The following is a 13,916-nucleotide window of genomic DNA, read 5'->3' on the forward strand; positions in this document are numbered from 1 at the left end:
CCAGGGATCAGAGATCCCTGGCTGTAGCGACGGTCCCATGGCAGCCCGACCGCTCTGGTCCTATTAGGGGGTTGGAAGACCGTCACCACTGCGCCCTGATGAGTCGGGTGGTCCATGGACCACCAGACTCTAAATACCTTTGCACCCGTTCAAGGAATTTCTGCACATTTTAGCAGACCTCTTCCACTGCTTTAATTGTGGAAGGAGTAAAACTTTTTCAGGGTTGGCTGAACATAACATGTATTTGTAAAGCGCACGTTCACTACTACAGGTATCTTGGCGCTGAATAACAGATGTTTGTTGTTACCAAACTCAATGGTACTCATTTTATCGACCTCAGATGGATGAAAGGCTGAGTGGACCAGCCAGGATTTGAACCTGTGATCATGAGGTCGAACACAGGCCCCTGCAGTAGACGCATTAGTCCACTGAGCCACCAGACCCGGCACTGTGATAAATTGTCTGTAGTGATTCAAGAAGGACAAGAAGGTTCTGTGTTCCCAACTGCAATGGAACAGCGATCTGGATCTTAGCGACCATTTCATCTGACATCGTCAGAAGCATGGCAATGGCATTGAGCGCACTGATAGTGGCAAGAAGACACTTCTGGGTGAGGGAGTGGAGAGCAGAAGCAGTTGAGAAATCACCTCTCCTAATGATATTTTTTGAGAGACACCTGCTTTTTTGTGACCAATTAGACATGATGATTTCGAAGGTGTTCAGAGATCATAAGCATGCTATGCCCTTTAAAGGAAAGTATGACACTCAGAAATGTTGGGATCTCTCCACTAAAGGGTAGATGCATCCAGAAATGCTTCTGCGAGTCCTTAATTGCGATTATTAAGGAATCGCAATTAGGGACTCTCAAAAGCCTATGCCTGTAGGAATCGCTATTAAAATAGCGATTCCTAAACATTCCTTAATTGCGACTCGCAAAGGTATCAAAATAACACCCTGTTGCACCCCTGAAATTGTGATGCGCACCCATGTTCCGCACACACACGCCCAAAGGGCATGTATGTGTGTAACCTGAAACCTTGAAAAATGCTCTTTAGGGCATTTTTCAAAGTTTTTGCAAAATACAGACCAGAGTAATTTCTCTGTATTTTGCGGCCCGAATAGCGAATTCGCTATTTCTAAGTACTTCTAGCATTGCATCTAAGAAATCGCGAATTGCGATTCCTTAAATGCAATCACAATATAAGAAATAGCAATAAATTGCGATATCTTAAATTGCAGGTGCCTAACACTTTAATGCATCGCAAAAGGCCTTTTTGCGGGCGCAAAAGGATAATTTTTGTGAATCGTAACATTTGCGCCCGCAAAAACCTTTGATGCATGTGCCTGTAAGTCTTCCCCAAGAAGGAAGGAGATGGAAGTTCCAGCCTAAGAGGTATTCTCAAAAACAGGATACTTTCAAGCATTCAGGGCCACCCAAGAAGAAGGCCTGACAACAAAGTACCATCACCGATCCAATTGCCGGAAATTTTCAGCAATTTCTCATACTTGGGAGGGAGATGTGACATACAAACGGGCCTTGAGTATAGGCGAAGCTATGCTATAGACTTCTCAAATTACCCACTAGAAACAGGGATCCTCCTTACCCAGTTGCAATGGAAAGATTTCAAATGACGAGCACTTTTGAATGGCCTAAACGCTCTACTGGAGAAAATGGCTCTTATTGAGGTTTCAGTGGAAAACAAGTGTACTGGAATGTATTCCTGTCTCTTCCTAGTTCAAAAGGTGTCTGTTTCTTTCTTTCTAAAGTGGGTAAATTCCTGGGTGAGGACAGTTCAATTCGGCATAATAACCCCACAGGTCATAGTACCCATACAAAAGCCAGGAGATTTTTTAGCGTCAATAGTCGTACAGGACGCATATTTCCACATCCCGATTTGAGACTCTCAAACATTTCTACGGTTTGTGGTAGATGGCCACCGCTATCAATTCAGAGACCTATAGTTCTGTTTAAAAAGTCCTCCTCAAGAGTTTTCACAAATGTGTTAGCTGCCTCTGTGGCTTTGCTCCATTCGAAGGGAATTTTCCTTCACCCTTATCTCGACGACTGGTTGGTTCAGGCCCCTGCGGTGAATAAGTTTCTGTCCAATTCCCACAGAGTTCTGTCAGTGCTCTAGGCACAAGGGTTCCTCATAAACCGGGCAAGTCTAATCTATTAACTTCTCAAGATCTATCTTTCATAGGTACAATGTTTCGTACAGTTTGGAGAATGGGTACATTTCCACAAGCAAGAGTTCGAAGAATTCAATCGCATTTCATAAATCTTTTGACTCAGAAAGCTCAGCAGGCCCTTAACTGTCTGAACCTCCAGGGATATTTGGTCTCAACTGTTTTTATGGTTCCATGGGAAAGAATTCATCTAAACAGCCTGGTAACATCGATTTTCCAGTTCTTAAGATCTGCTGGAAAAATACCTTTGTCTTATCAAATGAGGAAGACCCTGGCTTGGTGGTAAAATTCACATCACCTTTTGAAGAGAGTACTTTTAAATCCCCCCAACACCATTAGTTATCATGTCAAACATCAGTCTGTCAAGCTGGGGTGAGTAGTTAGGGGACCAAGAAGTCGAAGGGTCTGGACATCCATGGAGTCTTTGAGGTCATTGAATTAGAGAGCTATGGAGGCGTGAAGTTAACTCTGAACTCAGTGATCATTTAATCTTTGGCTCGGGGGCAAGTTGGTCCTCCTGATACATACAAACACCAAGAAAGCAAAGGCCTACATCAACAGGCAGGGAGGTACAAAGTCTCCTGCCTTGACCAGAATTAATGTCACAGAAAACAGATGTCCTTGTCGTTTGTTTGCTGTTACACTTTTCACCCTAAGTCAGATGGGTGTGCCCAGACGTGGGTCCCTTGCTCACTGTGCCACTGGATTCAAGCTAGCCTTGCTGAAGAAGGGTGACATACCCTGAAACCGGTCCCAGGATGCTTGTTTCTGGTCCATGGAGGCGCTGACTGGGCTGTTCGGTCTGGACTGTTCCCATGGAGCACAGGGTCAAGACTGATTTGCATATGGCTGGGTCCAAACTGGAGTGGTGTAGTGGGCAAAAGAATAATGGATTTAACCCAGATTTTTTCACTGGGCGTGAATGTTTGCATTGTCAGCATTCCTACCATCATTTGTTTTCTGTAACATGGACCAGGATTATGCAAAAAATGTTTCAGTGGGCCCAGCTTTCTTTGATTTCTCTAATTGAAATTCATATACAGCAAGGCATAAGTGCGAAAAAACAGAAATGGGAAGACTAATCAAGTTAGGCAGAATGCAAGCGGTTACTGACATCACAACGTGTGACATCGCTTGTGGTATTACAGGAAGTGACTTCAGAGGAAGAGATGTTATAAAGAAATGGCATTACAACTCATGACCTCACAGGGAGTGACATCACAAGAACTAACATCAGAATTTAGCACCTCACACATATGTTTAGCAGGTGTATCATACAAATTCGATTTTACGTCGAAGTTGTGACAAAAAAGTGATGCAACCTGGACGCAAAATCTGGGCCTCAACCTATACACTTATGTTTTTTAAACTCTGCCTCGAAGAAATTGGCAACAAGGAGAAATGTGGCAGTAACTCTGTCCTACTTAAATAGTTGCAAAGTTTGCATTTTAAGTTAAGGCAAATGTTGTAGTAAACGTTTTGTTTCAGAGAATAATGATAATGGTAAAAGAACTCTGAAGATTAACACATCTGCTGATGAGACCTGTGTTTTTTCTAGTCCCCGTTTTGAATCCAGCTAGCATAAGGGGTTAATGTGTCTCCTACAAAGCACAGCATGTAGCATGCAGATTTTTTATTTTACGTAGCTAGGTAAGCTGGTTAATGCTTTTAGCAGAGAGATCCTTTTGTTGCCTGAATTTCATAAATTATAATCCTTCGGAAATAGCACAATGAGCTATGAAGGACATGTGACTCCTACACTTTGTAACCTTCACTGTCTTATGTAACAAATCCTGCACATTGACTAACACATATGCTTCATTGTCAATGTGTAATGTAATGTGTTCATGTAATGTAAAGTACTCTGACACCCTGCATTGGGGAAAGTAGCACTATAAGAGAAGTAAACAAAATAGTGGTATTTAAATTATTTGTGTAAATACTGGGACAGACCAACACATCTGAAATTCATACAGTGCATGCATATCTCCTATATACAGGGACTGAACAAAGTCAAAACCATGCCTCACTTAAATACTTATGAGGTAATAACAAGCTGTGTGCCTTTGTTTCTCATCCATTACAGTTACATCTAAGTGTGTGAGCCTTCAGATAGCTCCCAGCTAAGATACTCTAGTAAAAGGAGGCCTAATGGCCCCTTTACTTCAGCCTTTTGTTTTGTGCCCAGCTGGAATCTAAAATAGCAAAGCCCCCTTGCTGCCTGCACATTGCTGCCTGGAACAAAAGCAGGCGCAGCTGAAAGTGTTCTGGTGTCTGAAAAATACACCAGAACGAGTTCAGCATATTTCAGTGAGGCCGAATTTCTTTTCAGGGTGGATGGTGTCCACTCTATGAAAATAAGGGGTGAACGTTGTCTACCGGGTTGTACCCCGACTTGTTCCCTGACATCCAGGGAGTTTGCAAAGTGAGGGCAGACAACCCAAGCAGACACATTTCATCCTCCCTGAACCTTTTTTTCCTTTCAGAAATTTTCAGACTTCTGACTCATTGATATGATAGGGCCATCTAGTACTGCACCTATTTGCATGTTCAACAAATGTTCTAGGTCGTGCAAACTGTTTTGAGGGTAAGGGACAGTTGAGCGTGGGCAATAGATCAACTTTCATGGCCATAGCCTCTATGGTGGTTGAATGCCTTCCCGCACCCCCCACCCCCTCTACCCACCTTCCCTCTGATTTGACCCTTTCTGGTCAGGTTAAGGTTGTAAAGGGTCAAAGTCATCTTGATTACACCAACATGACCTGGCGCCAAAAGGCTCCTTCTTCTAGCAGCCTTGAGCATTTTTGTGGGAGTCCCCGAGGTTCCTTCCCTCTCTTCTTTCCCAGTGTTGAGCCAGGAGTCTCTGGAGAAGCTACAGCAAATAGTTTGAAGGTTGAAAGGAGGGTTGATAGATCAGGGTCTTCCAGATAATCTGGCACACACTCAAGCCTCTAGGTGGTCCTCAGGTCTTAAATCATATGGTAGACATTGGCATACCTTTTCTCATTGGTGTACTATCAAATACTTCGATTCTATGATGGTCAATTTAATTCACATTATGGAATTATTACAAGACGGAGCTAAATTGGGGTACAGAGGACCCATTCTAAGAGAACAATGGTTGGCCATTTTGGCATTGAGAGGTTGTTGGAAGAACCTAGAGGATCAAGATGGTTTCCTTTCTAGATTATTCAAGGTCTAGAGAACATTAATCTGACTTTTCAAGATTATTTCCATCTGGGATTTACTTTTGGTCTTGGAAACCCTAACTAGGCATCTTTTTAAGTAAGCCTTGGTGGAATGTTACTTACGCTGGAGTATTCAGAGCAATTTTGGTAAGTTCACATTACTCTTTGACGTAGAATTACCGGTAATAATGCTATTATGCCCGCTCACGTAATTAAGAGTAATTTGAGGAGACAAAATCCTATCGCAAGAGCGCATTCAGCAAAAACTATTCTCTTGCTGCAAAATGCATCGTCGCATCCATTTTGGACATGAGGTTGCACTTTGCACTAAGAAACTAGTGCTAGATGCTGGGAATAAATTGATGGAAAATCCTACTTGAAGTGCACTTCTAGCGAATGTGAGCTGCCTTTGTTTGCTCGTTATTTATATTCTGTTGTGTTTATGCTACGAAAATAGCGTGGAATGCAGAATTACTTTTTTCTATAATTCGGTGAATTCTTGTAGAATTCTGGGTAATTTCGCATGATGAATCTACACGGAATTATGCAAGTTATGCCCATCCCTACTTTTGCGCCCTTGGAGAAAGTAGACTTGAAAGTCCTTTCCTCAAGTCTTTTTTCCTTGTAGCTATAACATCAGCTAGAAGATTGGAAGAGTAGACGTCTCTATCTGAAAAAATCCCTTTTTGTAAAATATTCCAGGGCAAGGCATCTTTAGTTCCATTTTTTATTCCAAAGTGAGATTTTCATTTCACAGGGAAAAAGAGATCAGTTTAACTGGCTTTTTTCTCCTTCCTCTTCATCTAAGGAAGGAGGGTTGCATTCATTAAGATGTTAGAAAGACTCTTCTAGCTTACTTGCAGAGTTCAGCCTTTTAGAAAGGTTGACTCAATGTTTGAAAACTTTGGGGTCAGTGGTAAAGTGGAGAAGCCAACGACTGCCTCCTTAAGCAGATGGGTAAGGTCTCTGAATTCCATGGGTTATGCCTCTGCGGATACAATTCCGCTAGAGGAGATTCAAGGAAGACCTACATGCAGCATGTCCTCCACTATGGCAGAGTTGCATGTGGCTTCTGTTACAGAGATCTGTCAGGCAGCTACTTGGTCTTCCCTTCAACCTTAATCAATTGCTATAGGGTTCAGATGAGACACACCTAGATGTGGTGGGATACAAAGGGCCAGAGATAGGTAGACATTTACCGACTGGTAATGGCCGATTCGGCCGTTACCGACCGGTAAATGGCTATTCTAGATGTAGGTGGGCTATTTTACCGATTCAGTAAATTTACCGAATCGGTAAAATATGGAATCGGTATTTTTACCGATTCGGTAATTTGGAAATGTAGGTGGGACTCTTCTGAGTCCCAAAGGCCTTACCGAATCGGTATTTTACCACCCAATCCAATTGAGTGGTAAAATACTGATTCCAGGTGTGCATGCACATGTGTGCATGCACACCCATGGCATGTGACAGACGGACATGCCCCTAGGGCATGTCTGTGTGCCACATGTCACACATGCCTTAAATCTTTCTACATCTCCCCCCTTCTATTTTACCGATTCATAAATACTGAATCAGTAAAATTTGGTATTTATGAATCGGTAAAATATACTTACCTACATCTGGCCCTTAGTGCTCTCCTCTATGAAGCAATAAGAGGTATGAACAATTTGATTTCATTAAAGCCTTCTGAATTTGAGCATTCAACTGCGATTGTCTGTTATTTTTTTTCCTTGTTACATTTCACTTGTTACAAAGTAAAATTAGGGAGGAACGCCGCAAAGATTCCTACCAATCTAACCCATCACTGCATTATGCCTAGTCCTACTCACTCGCTGTAATACATAGACCCTGTGTTGTTTTCATGGCCAACCTTTTTACTGACAGGAGGAGTGGCTGGGTTTTATTTTAGCTTAGTATTGGTGTCTTGCAATGCAAGACCACCTCACTTGTAATGAATTAAAGCGAGGGAGTAGGAAAAGGCATAATGTAATTACCGGTAAGTAATGTGGACAGTCTATTGTTTGGTAATTTGTATTGGCTACTCCCACTCTCTTTCCTAGCTAATATGTAGATGTGATGGGTGATATTTTTCTTTCTTACCGCCTTCCTGTCTTCTGTGGTTCTTTGTGTCTGACATTTTTCACTCTCTTCACTCTGCTCTAGACTTCATTGACTGACATTTGCACATCTGCCTGACTTGAATATGGAGATATATATGTGGAGATACAGTACTGTTTTGTTGGCATTCCACAGCCTTTCATTGCCTTAGAGTAGATGTGTGTGTGGGTGCTAATCCTTTCCTTAGCTCTTCGTGGTCTGTTAGATCTGGTGCCTAATTCCAGCCAGCGGCTGCTCGCACCTTTCTTTGGCCTGCTAGATCTGGGGCTATGTTCAGGCTAGCTGCAGCTCGTGCTCTGTTGTGATCTATATCTATATCTATACTAATCTATATCTATACTAATATAATAAAGAGAGAGCCCAAACCTTTGAGTCGGGTAATCTCAGGAACCACAGCACCAATCACAACACCCAATACAGCGTTGGAAAGGGCAGTTGCAGCAGAAGGACATAGGCTGTTCAGACGCCCACCATATACATTTAAAAGGTAAACGAACCGTGCCAGCAAAGTAGTCCCTTGTGGGCGTGTCTGCGTTGTGCTGTGGGCGTGACAAACGCTGGGGACGTGTGGTACGTTCCGCCCTTCATGCCATGTCTCATATCGTGTGCTGTGGGCGTGCGCTGGGGTGCGTGGGCGTGTTTGGGGCGCAGGAATATGGGAAAAAAAGCAAGCGTTGTGCCGAATATTTCATTGTTTTTTCTTCCCAGGTTCTGTACATTCCAGCTCCGGGTGTGCTTGCCCCGCACTCCCCTTTACACCCTAAAAATGAATTCCACCCTGCTCCCATTGAATACCCCTGCACTCCATAATCATAACCCACCCTTACTCCTTAAAATACCCCAACACCCTTAAACACTAACCCATCTTAACCCTATAAATATACCCTGTACCCCAAAACCCAAACTTATCCCTAAACCCTAAAAATACCCCTGTACCCCAAAACCCAAACCTAACCCTGAACCCTATAAATACCCCTGTACCTCAAAACCCAAACCTACCCCTGAACCTTAAAAATACCCCTGTACCCCAAAACCCAAACCTAGCCCTGAACCCTAAAAATATCCTTGTACCCCAAAACCCAAATCTACCCCTGAACCCTAAACTACCCCTGTATCCCAAAACCCAAACCTATCCCTGAACCCTTAAAATACCCCTGTACCCCAAAACCCAAACCTACCCTTGAACCCTAAAAATACCCCTGTACCCCAAGCCCAAACCTAGCCCTGAACCCTAAAAATAACCCTGTACCCCAAAACCCAAACCTACCACTGAATCCTAAAATACCCCTGTACCCCAAAACCCAAACCTAGCCCTGAACCATAAAAATGCCCCTGTACCCCAAAACCTAAACCTAGCCCTGAACCCTTAAAATACCCCTGTACCCCAAAACCCAAACCTATCCCTGAACCTTAAAAATACCACTATACCCCAAAACCTAAACCTAGCCCTGAACCCTAAAAATACCCCTGTACCCCAAAACCTATACCTATCCCTAAACCCTAAAACGACCCCTGTACCCCATAACCCAAAACTATATCTGAACCCTTAAAATACCCAAACATCCCAAAACATATACCTCAGTACCCCAAAACATACACCCCTATACCCATACTTACCTTATCCAAACATTAAAAAAAAACATGCTTTTACCATTCATGCATTTACAACGAATTTGTTGTAAATGTATGTGTGGTAAAAGCATATACAATGTAGTGCCATGCATTATAATGGCATTGCGGAGTCATGGTACTTTCGTAATGAAAGTATGCAGAGTGATGGTATGCGGAAAGAAAGTTGCGGAATAATGGGTGTATACCCTCCCCCGGTAAGTACATTGGTGGCACGGCGGCCCACATCTCCAGCAACATACTCATATATTTTCACCACCCATTTGAAAATGCACAGGTCTCTCTCATTGATGGCCAGCACCGACATACACTTTTATACACACCTCCCACCACAAGTTCTAGAATTGCGAACTTTAGAGCTGGGGAGCTATGATCGAATCTCGGCCTCAGCTCAACATCAATCAATCAATCAATCATGGGCATTTGTATAGCGCGCTACTCACCCGGTCGGGTCTCAAGGCGCTGGGGGGGGGGCTCCGCTACTGCCCGAAGAGCCAGGTTTTGAGGAGCTTCCTGAAGGAAAGGTGATCCTGGGTCAGTCGAAGGTGGATGGGGAGGGAGTTCCATGTCTTGGCTGCCAGGTAGTAGAAGGATCTTCCCCCGGCGGTGGCTTTGCGGATGCGTGGAAAGGCGGCGAGGGCGAGGCTGGTTGATCGTAGCTGGCGGGTGGGCGCGTAGAAGGCCAGGCGGTTGTTGAGGTACTTGGGGCCCAGGTCGTGGAGGACCTTGTGTGCGTGGGTTAGGAGCCTTTACGTGATCCTCTTGCTGACGGGGAGCCAGTGCAGGTCTCTCAGGTAGCCGGATATGTGGGTGTGTCGGGGGACGTCCAGGATGCGTCGTGCGGAGGCATTCTGGATGCGCTGGAGTCTTTTCTGAAGTTTGTCTGTGGTTCTGGCGTAGAGGGTGTTTCCGTAGTCCAGTCGGCTGGTGACGAGTGCTTGAGTGACCGTCTTTCTGGTTTTAGTAGGGATCCATCGCTAGATTTTACGGAGCATGCACAGGGTGTTGAAGCATGAAGATGAGACGGCGTTGACTTGTCTGGTCATCGAGATTGAGGAGTCAAGGATGAAGCCCAGGTTGCGTGGGTGGTCCGTTGGTTTGGGAGCGGTGCCCAGGGCAGGGGGCCACCAGGAGTCGTCTCAGGCGGAGGGCGATGATCCCAGGATGAGGACTTCCGTCTTGTCTGAGACATCAACTCCCCAGCATTGTTTGCACTGAAGGATACCACAAAACATTTATGATTTCGGTTTTCCTCGTATATTTATGGAGCTGATGCAATGTTATGAACTGACCAGTTGATATTGACATACTGCTTTTCATTACTTTTATTTGAAAGTTTTGCTCTATTTTTTGTCCCCATGATCTTCCTTTGTTATTAACTTCAATACAATCAATTTCAAACATAACTTCTTTTTGCTGTGTGCTTCTTCTCTTCTCTTTATTGTATTGTTTTACTTTTTTTTTTTAAATTGGTGATTAATGTCAAAGTAATCCTGTGGATACATTGGGTTCAATTTATCAAAGAACCTATAATTGATAATCATCATACTTAAACAAATTGATCAATGAACAAAATACCTTGTAGCCATCTCTCACTTTAACTATGAGTTCAGTGTCAGGCGGCTGTTCTTCATCCACTCGGCGACGTCTTCCATCCCTTCATGCAGGCTGGTTCTGGCGGTGGCAGGGTCGTTGGTGAGGGAGAGGATCAGCTGGGTGTCGTCGGCGGCTGAATTGTGTGCGTGGTCCCGGGGGTCTGTAGATAAGGGTGCCTCTGAGGGTGGTCTTGGGGTCGGTGTGTATCTGGAAGTGGAGGTGTTCGGCGGCGGTGAAGGTGTCGTCGGGGTTGGTCGTGATGTGGATGGTGTTCTTGTGTACGATGGCGATGCCTCCTCCAGTCTGGTTGGGGCGGTCCTGCCGGGTGATTTTGTATCCGTCTGGGATGGCTATGGCGATGTCAGGCGCTGAGGAGGCGTTCATCCAGGTTTCTGTAAGGAAGGCGACGTCTGGTGATGTTGTGTCGAGTAGGTTCCAGAGTTCGACGGCGTGTCTGTGGACGGAGCGGGTGTTGAGCAGGATGCACTTGAGGTGGTTGTTGCTGGTGCTCGGCTTGGCGGGTGCGGTGCAGGTCCGGATGCAGGTGAACTTGCAGGTTTGGCAGGTGAAGGGTCCGTGTGTGTGTTTCCGGGTGGCTCGGTAGTAGGCGGGGTTCCGGCCAGGTTTGAGTGCGTAGACGAGGGCAGTGTCATAGGTTCGTCATGTGGGCTGGCGTCCACGGGGGCCAGGGGTGCTGGTGCTGGGCATGTTCCAGGCGCGGACGGGTGCAGATGGGCTTGCCTTTGGCCCGCCTTCGGTGCACAATCGGCGCGCCCGCTGCGCTTACGCGTGGGCTCCTTATGAGGCGAAGTGGGAGGGCGGAGCAGCTGGGAGGCGGGAGCGGGGGGCCAATCAGGTACAGAATAAGAAAGGGGGCGGGGCCACGATGGAGCAGCGGCGGAAAGCGAGGAGCGGGTGGGGGCACCCGAGGGAGTGGCGAGGCACGCTAAATCAGGCACAAGTGAAGAAAAGGCAGAAGTTAAAAATACCCAAGAACAGGAAAAATACTAATATTACCCTAATTACAAATGCAGAGGAACACCACACAATAGCAGGGAAATGTTTACAGTGAGCTCGAGGATCGGCCCGCAAAACGGAACAGGGAGACCGAGCAGCAGTAAGGGGCACCGCTGGTGAGCCGTGCGGCGTGGGGGTATCCTGAGGTCAGGACATCCTGTGATTCCAGGCAAATCGCTTTGTCTCCCCGTGCCTACCACAAATGAATGTGTTCTTCTGTAATGTAAATTGTGCTCATGCCATGTTGTCGAGTTTGCGCTATATAATATTGCAAGGAAATATAAAGTAGGGAAACTCGAGTTCACACACTACTGAACGCGCACTCTTAAGTACATCAGCAGTGCACTGTGAATCGGAGCGTTTCACAGGCCTCTCATAGATAAGAAATGCTATCAAAACAAAATCCTACAAAACAATATACTACTGGCCGGCAGCAATTCATACCGGACAACGTCAGAACGGGCTGCTAGTACCATATAAAATACATTACCTATTGTTTCAATGCTCTATTATACTACATAATTCCCAACGTCAGCTGTACATCATGATAGGACTGCGCATGCGCGCGCATGCACAGTCCTACCATGACATACATCTGGCATGGGGGAATATGGCGAGGAGGTGGAGGGCAGCCTGGAGGCGCCGTGATAAAGGTTAGTGGGCTATTATTTTACCTTAATTGTTATTTTTATTTAAAAATATTTATTACAGGGGGTGGGAGGCGGGAGGGTCCGGGGCTGAACTCTGCTACGCTGCGGAGTCTGAACGTTTTGCAGACTTCACATTCCCCACGGAACGCGCAGTAAGCAAAAATCTGCACACTCCGCCAGTGGAGCGGAGTTTGTGGCCCAGGGTTACTCATGTGCATGTACATGCCATTGCACTATTTTTTCATCCTCTTTCGGGTGATGCTGTACAGCATCGGCAAAAATGTTGCTTTTGCAAGTGCTTGCAAGTGCTGTCCAGCATTGGCAAAAAGTATTACCAAAGCCAGTAGGCCAAAGAGGCGAGTCCTATAGGTTTCACCAATGCTTATTCCGTGTTCCAAGAGAGTTAAAACCTGGAGTAAGTCACACATACTCAGAGAACCTTATTTCAGAATTAGGCCCCATTTGTTGAAGTGATCATCAAAAAGCTAAAGTAATAATGAAGATATGTCCACATTAATTAATGGGTGTTCAAACAAAATGGTGCCCAGGTTCAGTGCTGGTCCTCATGAATGTGAATACTGGGACAAATCAACAGATATCAAAGGCATTTTCAGTTATCTCGCAGTAAAGGCGAGAAGACGTGCAGAGGTTTATAAGACAAAGGCAATATTTGTTTAGTACAACGTAAGTAGGCTGTACAATTTTCCGTTCAGATTTATTTGCGCGTGCCTTCCTCCAATGTTTAAATGATATCATGATCTGTCAGAGTCATGTATTCAACTTTGAATTTATATTTATAAACTTCTAAAAGGTTCGATGGAAAGCTTCAGCAGTTTTTATTATTTATAACTAATTGGTGAGACATCTCTTTTAACGTGCCTGTTAATTTTGTTAAAACTGCTGTGTGCGTGAGCAGTTATTTTTTGAGGACCATTAACACCTGCTTCAGATTTAATTCCAGGCCTGTCATGGAATTCCCATGCCTCCAGGTGTAGCATTTGTTTGAAATATATAGCCCTCTGATTGCATTTGCATTTCTCTGTTTGTTCTACCGCAGGAAGCAGCTTTGTTGTCAGTGAAGGAAGCTATTTGGACCTCTCTGATTGGTTGAATCCGGCCAAGCTGTCCCTGTATTATCAAATCAACTCCACGTCTCCCTGGGTGCGGGATCTCTGCGGCCAGAGGACGACAGACGCTTGCGAGCAACTTTGTGATCAGGGAACTGGTAAGTGTTATACACTACATTTTATAATTATATGACACATGATCAAGGAATATGACAATTGTGTTTTATAGCATTAAGCCAAAAGCAGCTTGATGCCAGAACACGCCTGTGATAAAAACATGGACCTACTGGCCATCTTTAATTGTTTATTACAATATATTATTGGCAACATGTCCTGCTTAAAAAAACTTTTGGTGCTAAAGGAGATTATGGCGCTCTAGAAGGAATACACTAAAATATCAAGATTTGACACTATCACAAAATCCGGGTGCTTGCAATGCAATAGGGGAAGGAAACACCCCA

The 13,916-nt window shown here is 44.8% G+C and overlaps 1 protein-coding gene across 2 annotated transcripts in view; it reads left to right on the plus strand.

Moving 5' to 3' along the window:
- Positions 1-13,916, plus strand: part of ASTN2 (astrotactin 2) — a 2,581,355-nt gene that overhangs the window by 1,195,880 nt on the left and 1,371,559 nt on the right. For both annotated transcript variants that reach the window (XM_086921093.1, XM_086921094.1), the window contains exon 7: positions 13,446-13,613. In XM_086921093.1, the coding sequence (XP_086777219.1) occupies positions 13,446-13,613 (168 nt within the window). The remainder of the gene's footprint in view (positions 1-13,445; positions 13,614-13,916) is intronic.

This window comes from Lissotriton vulgaris, chromosome 5, assembly GCF_964263255.1.
Source record: "Lissotriton vulgaris chromosome 5, aLisVul1.2, whole genome shotgun sequence".
NCBI lineage: Eukaryota > Metazoa > Chordata > Amphibia > Caudata > Salamandridae > Lissotriton > Lissotriton vulgaris.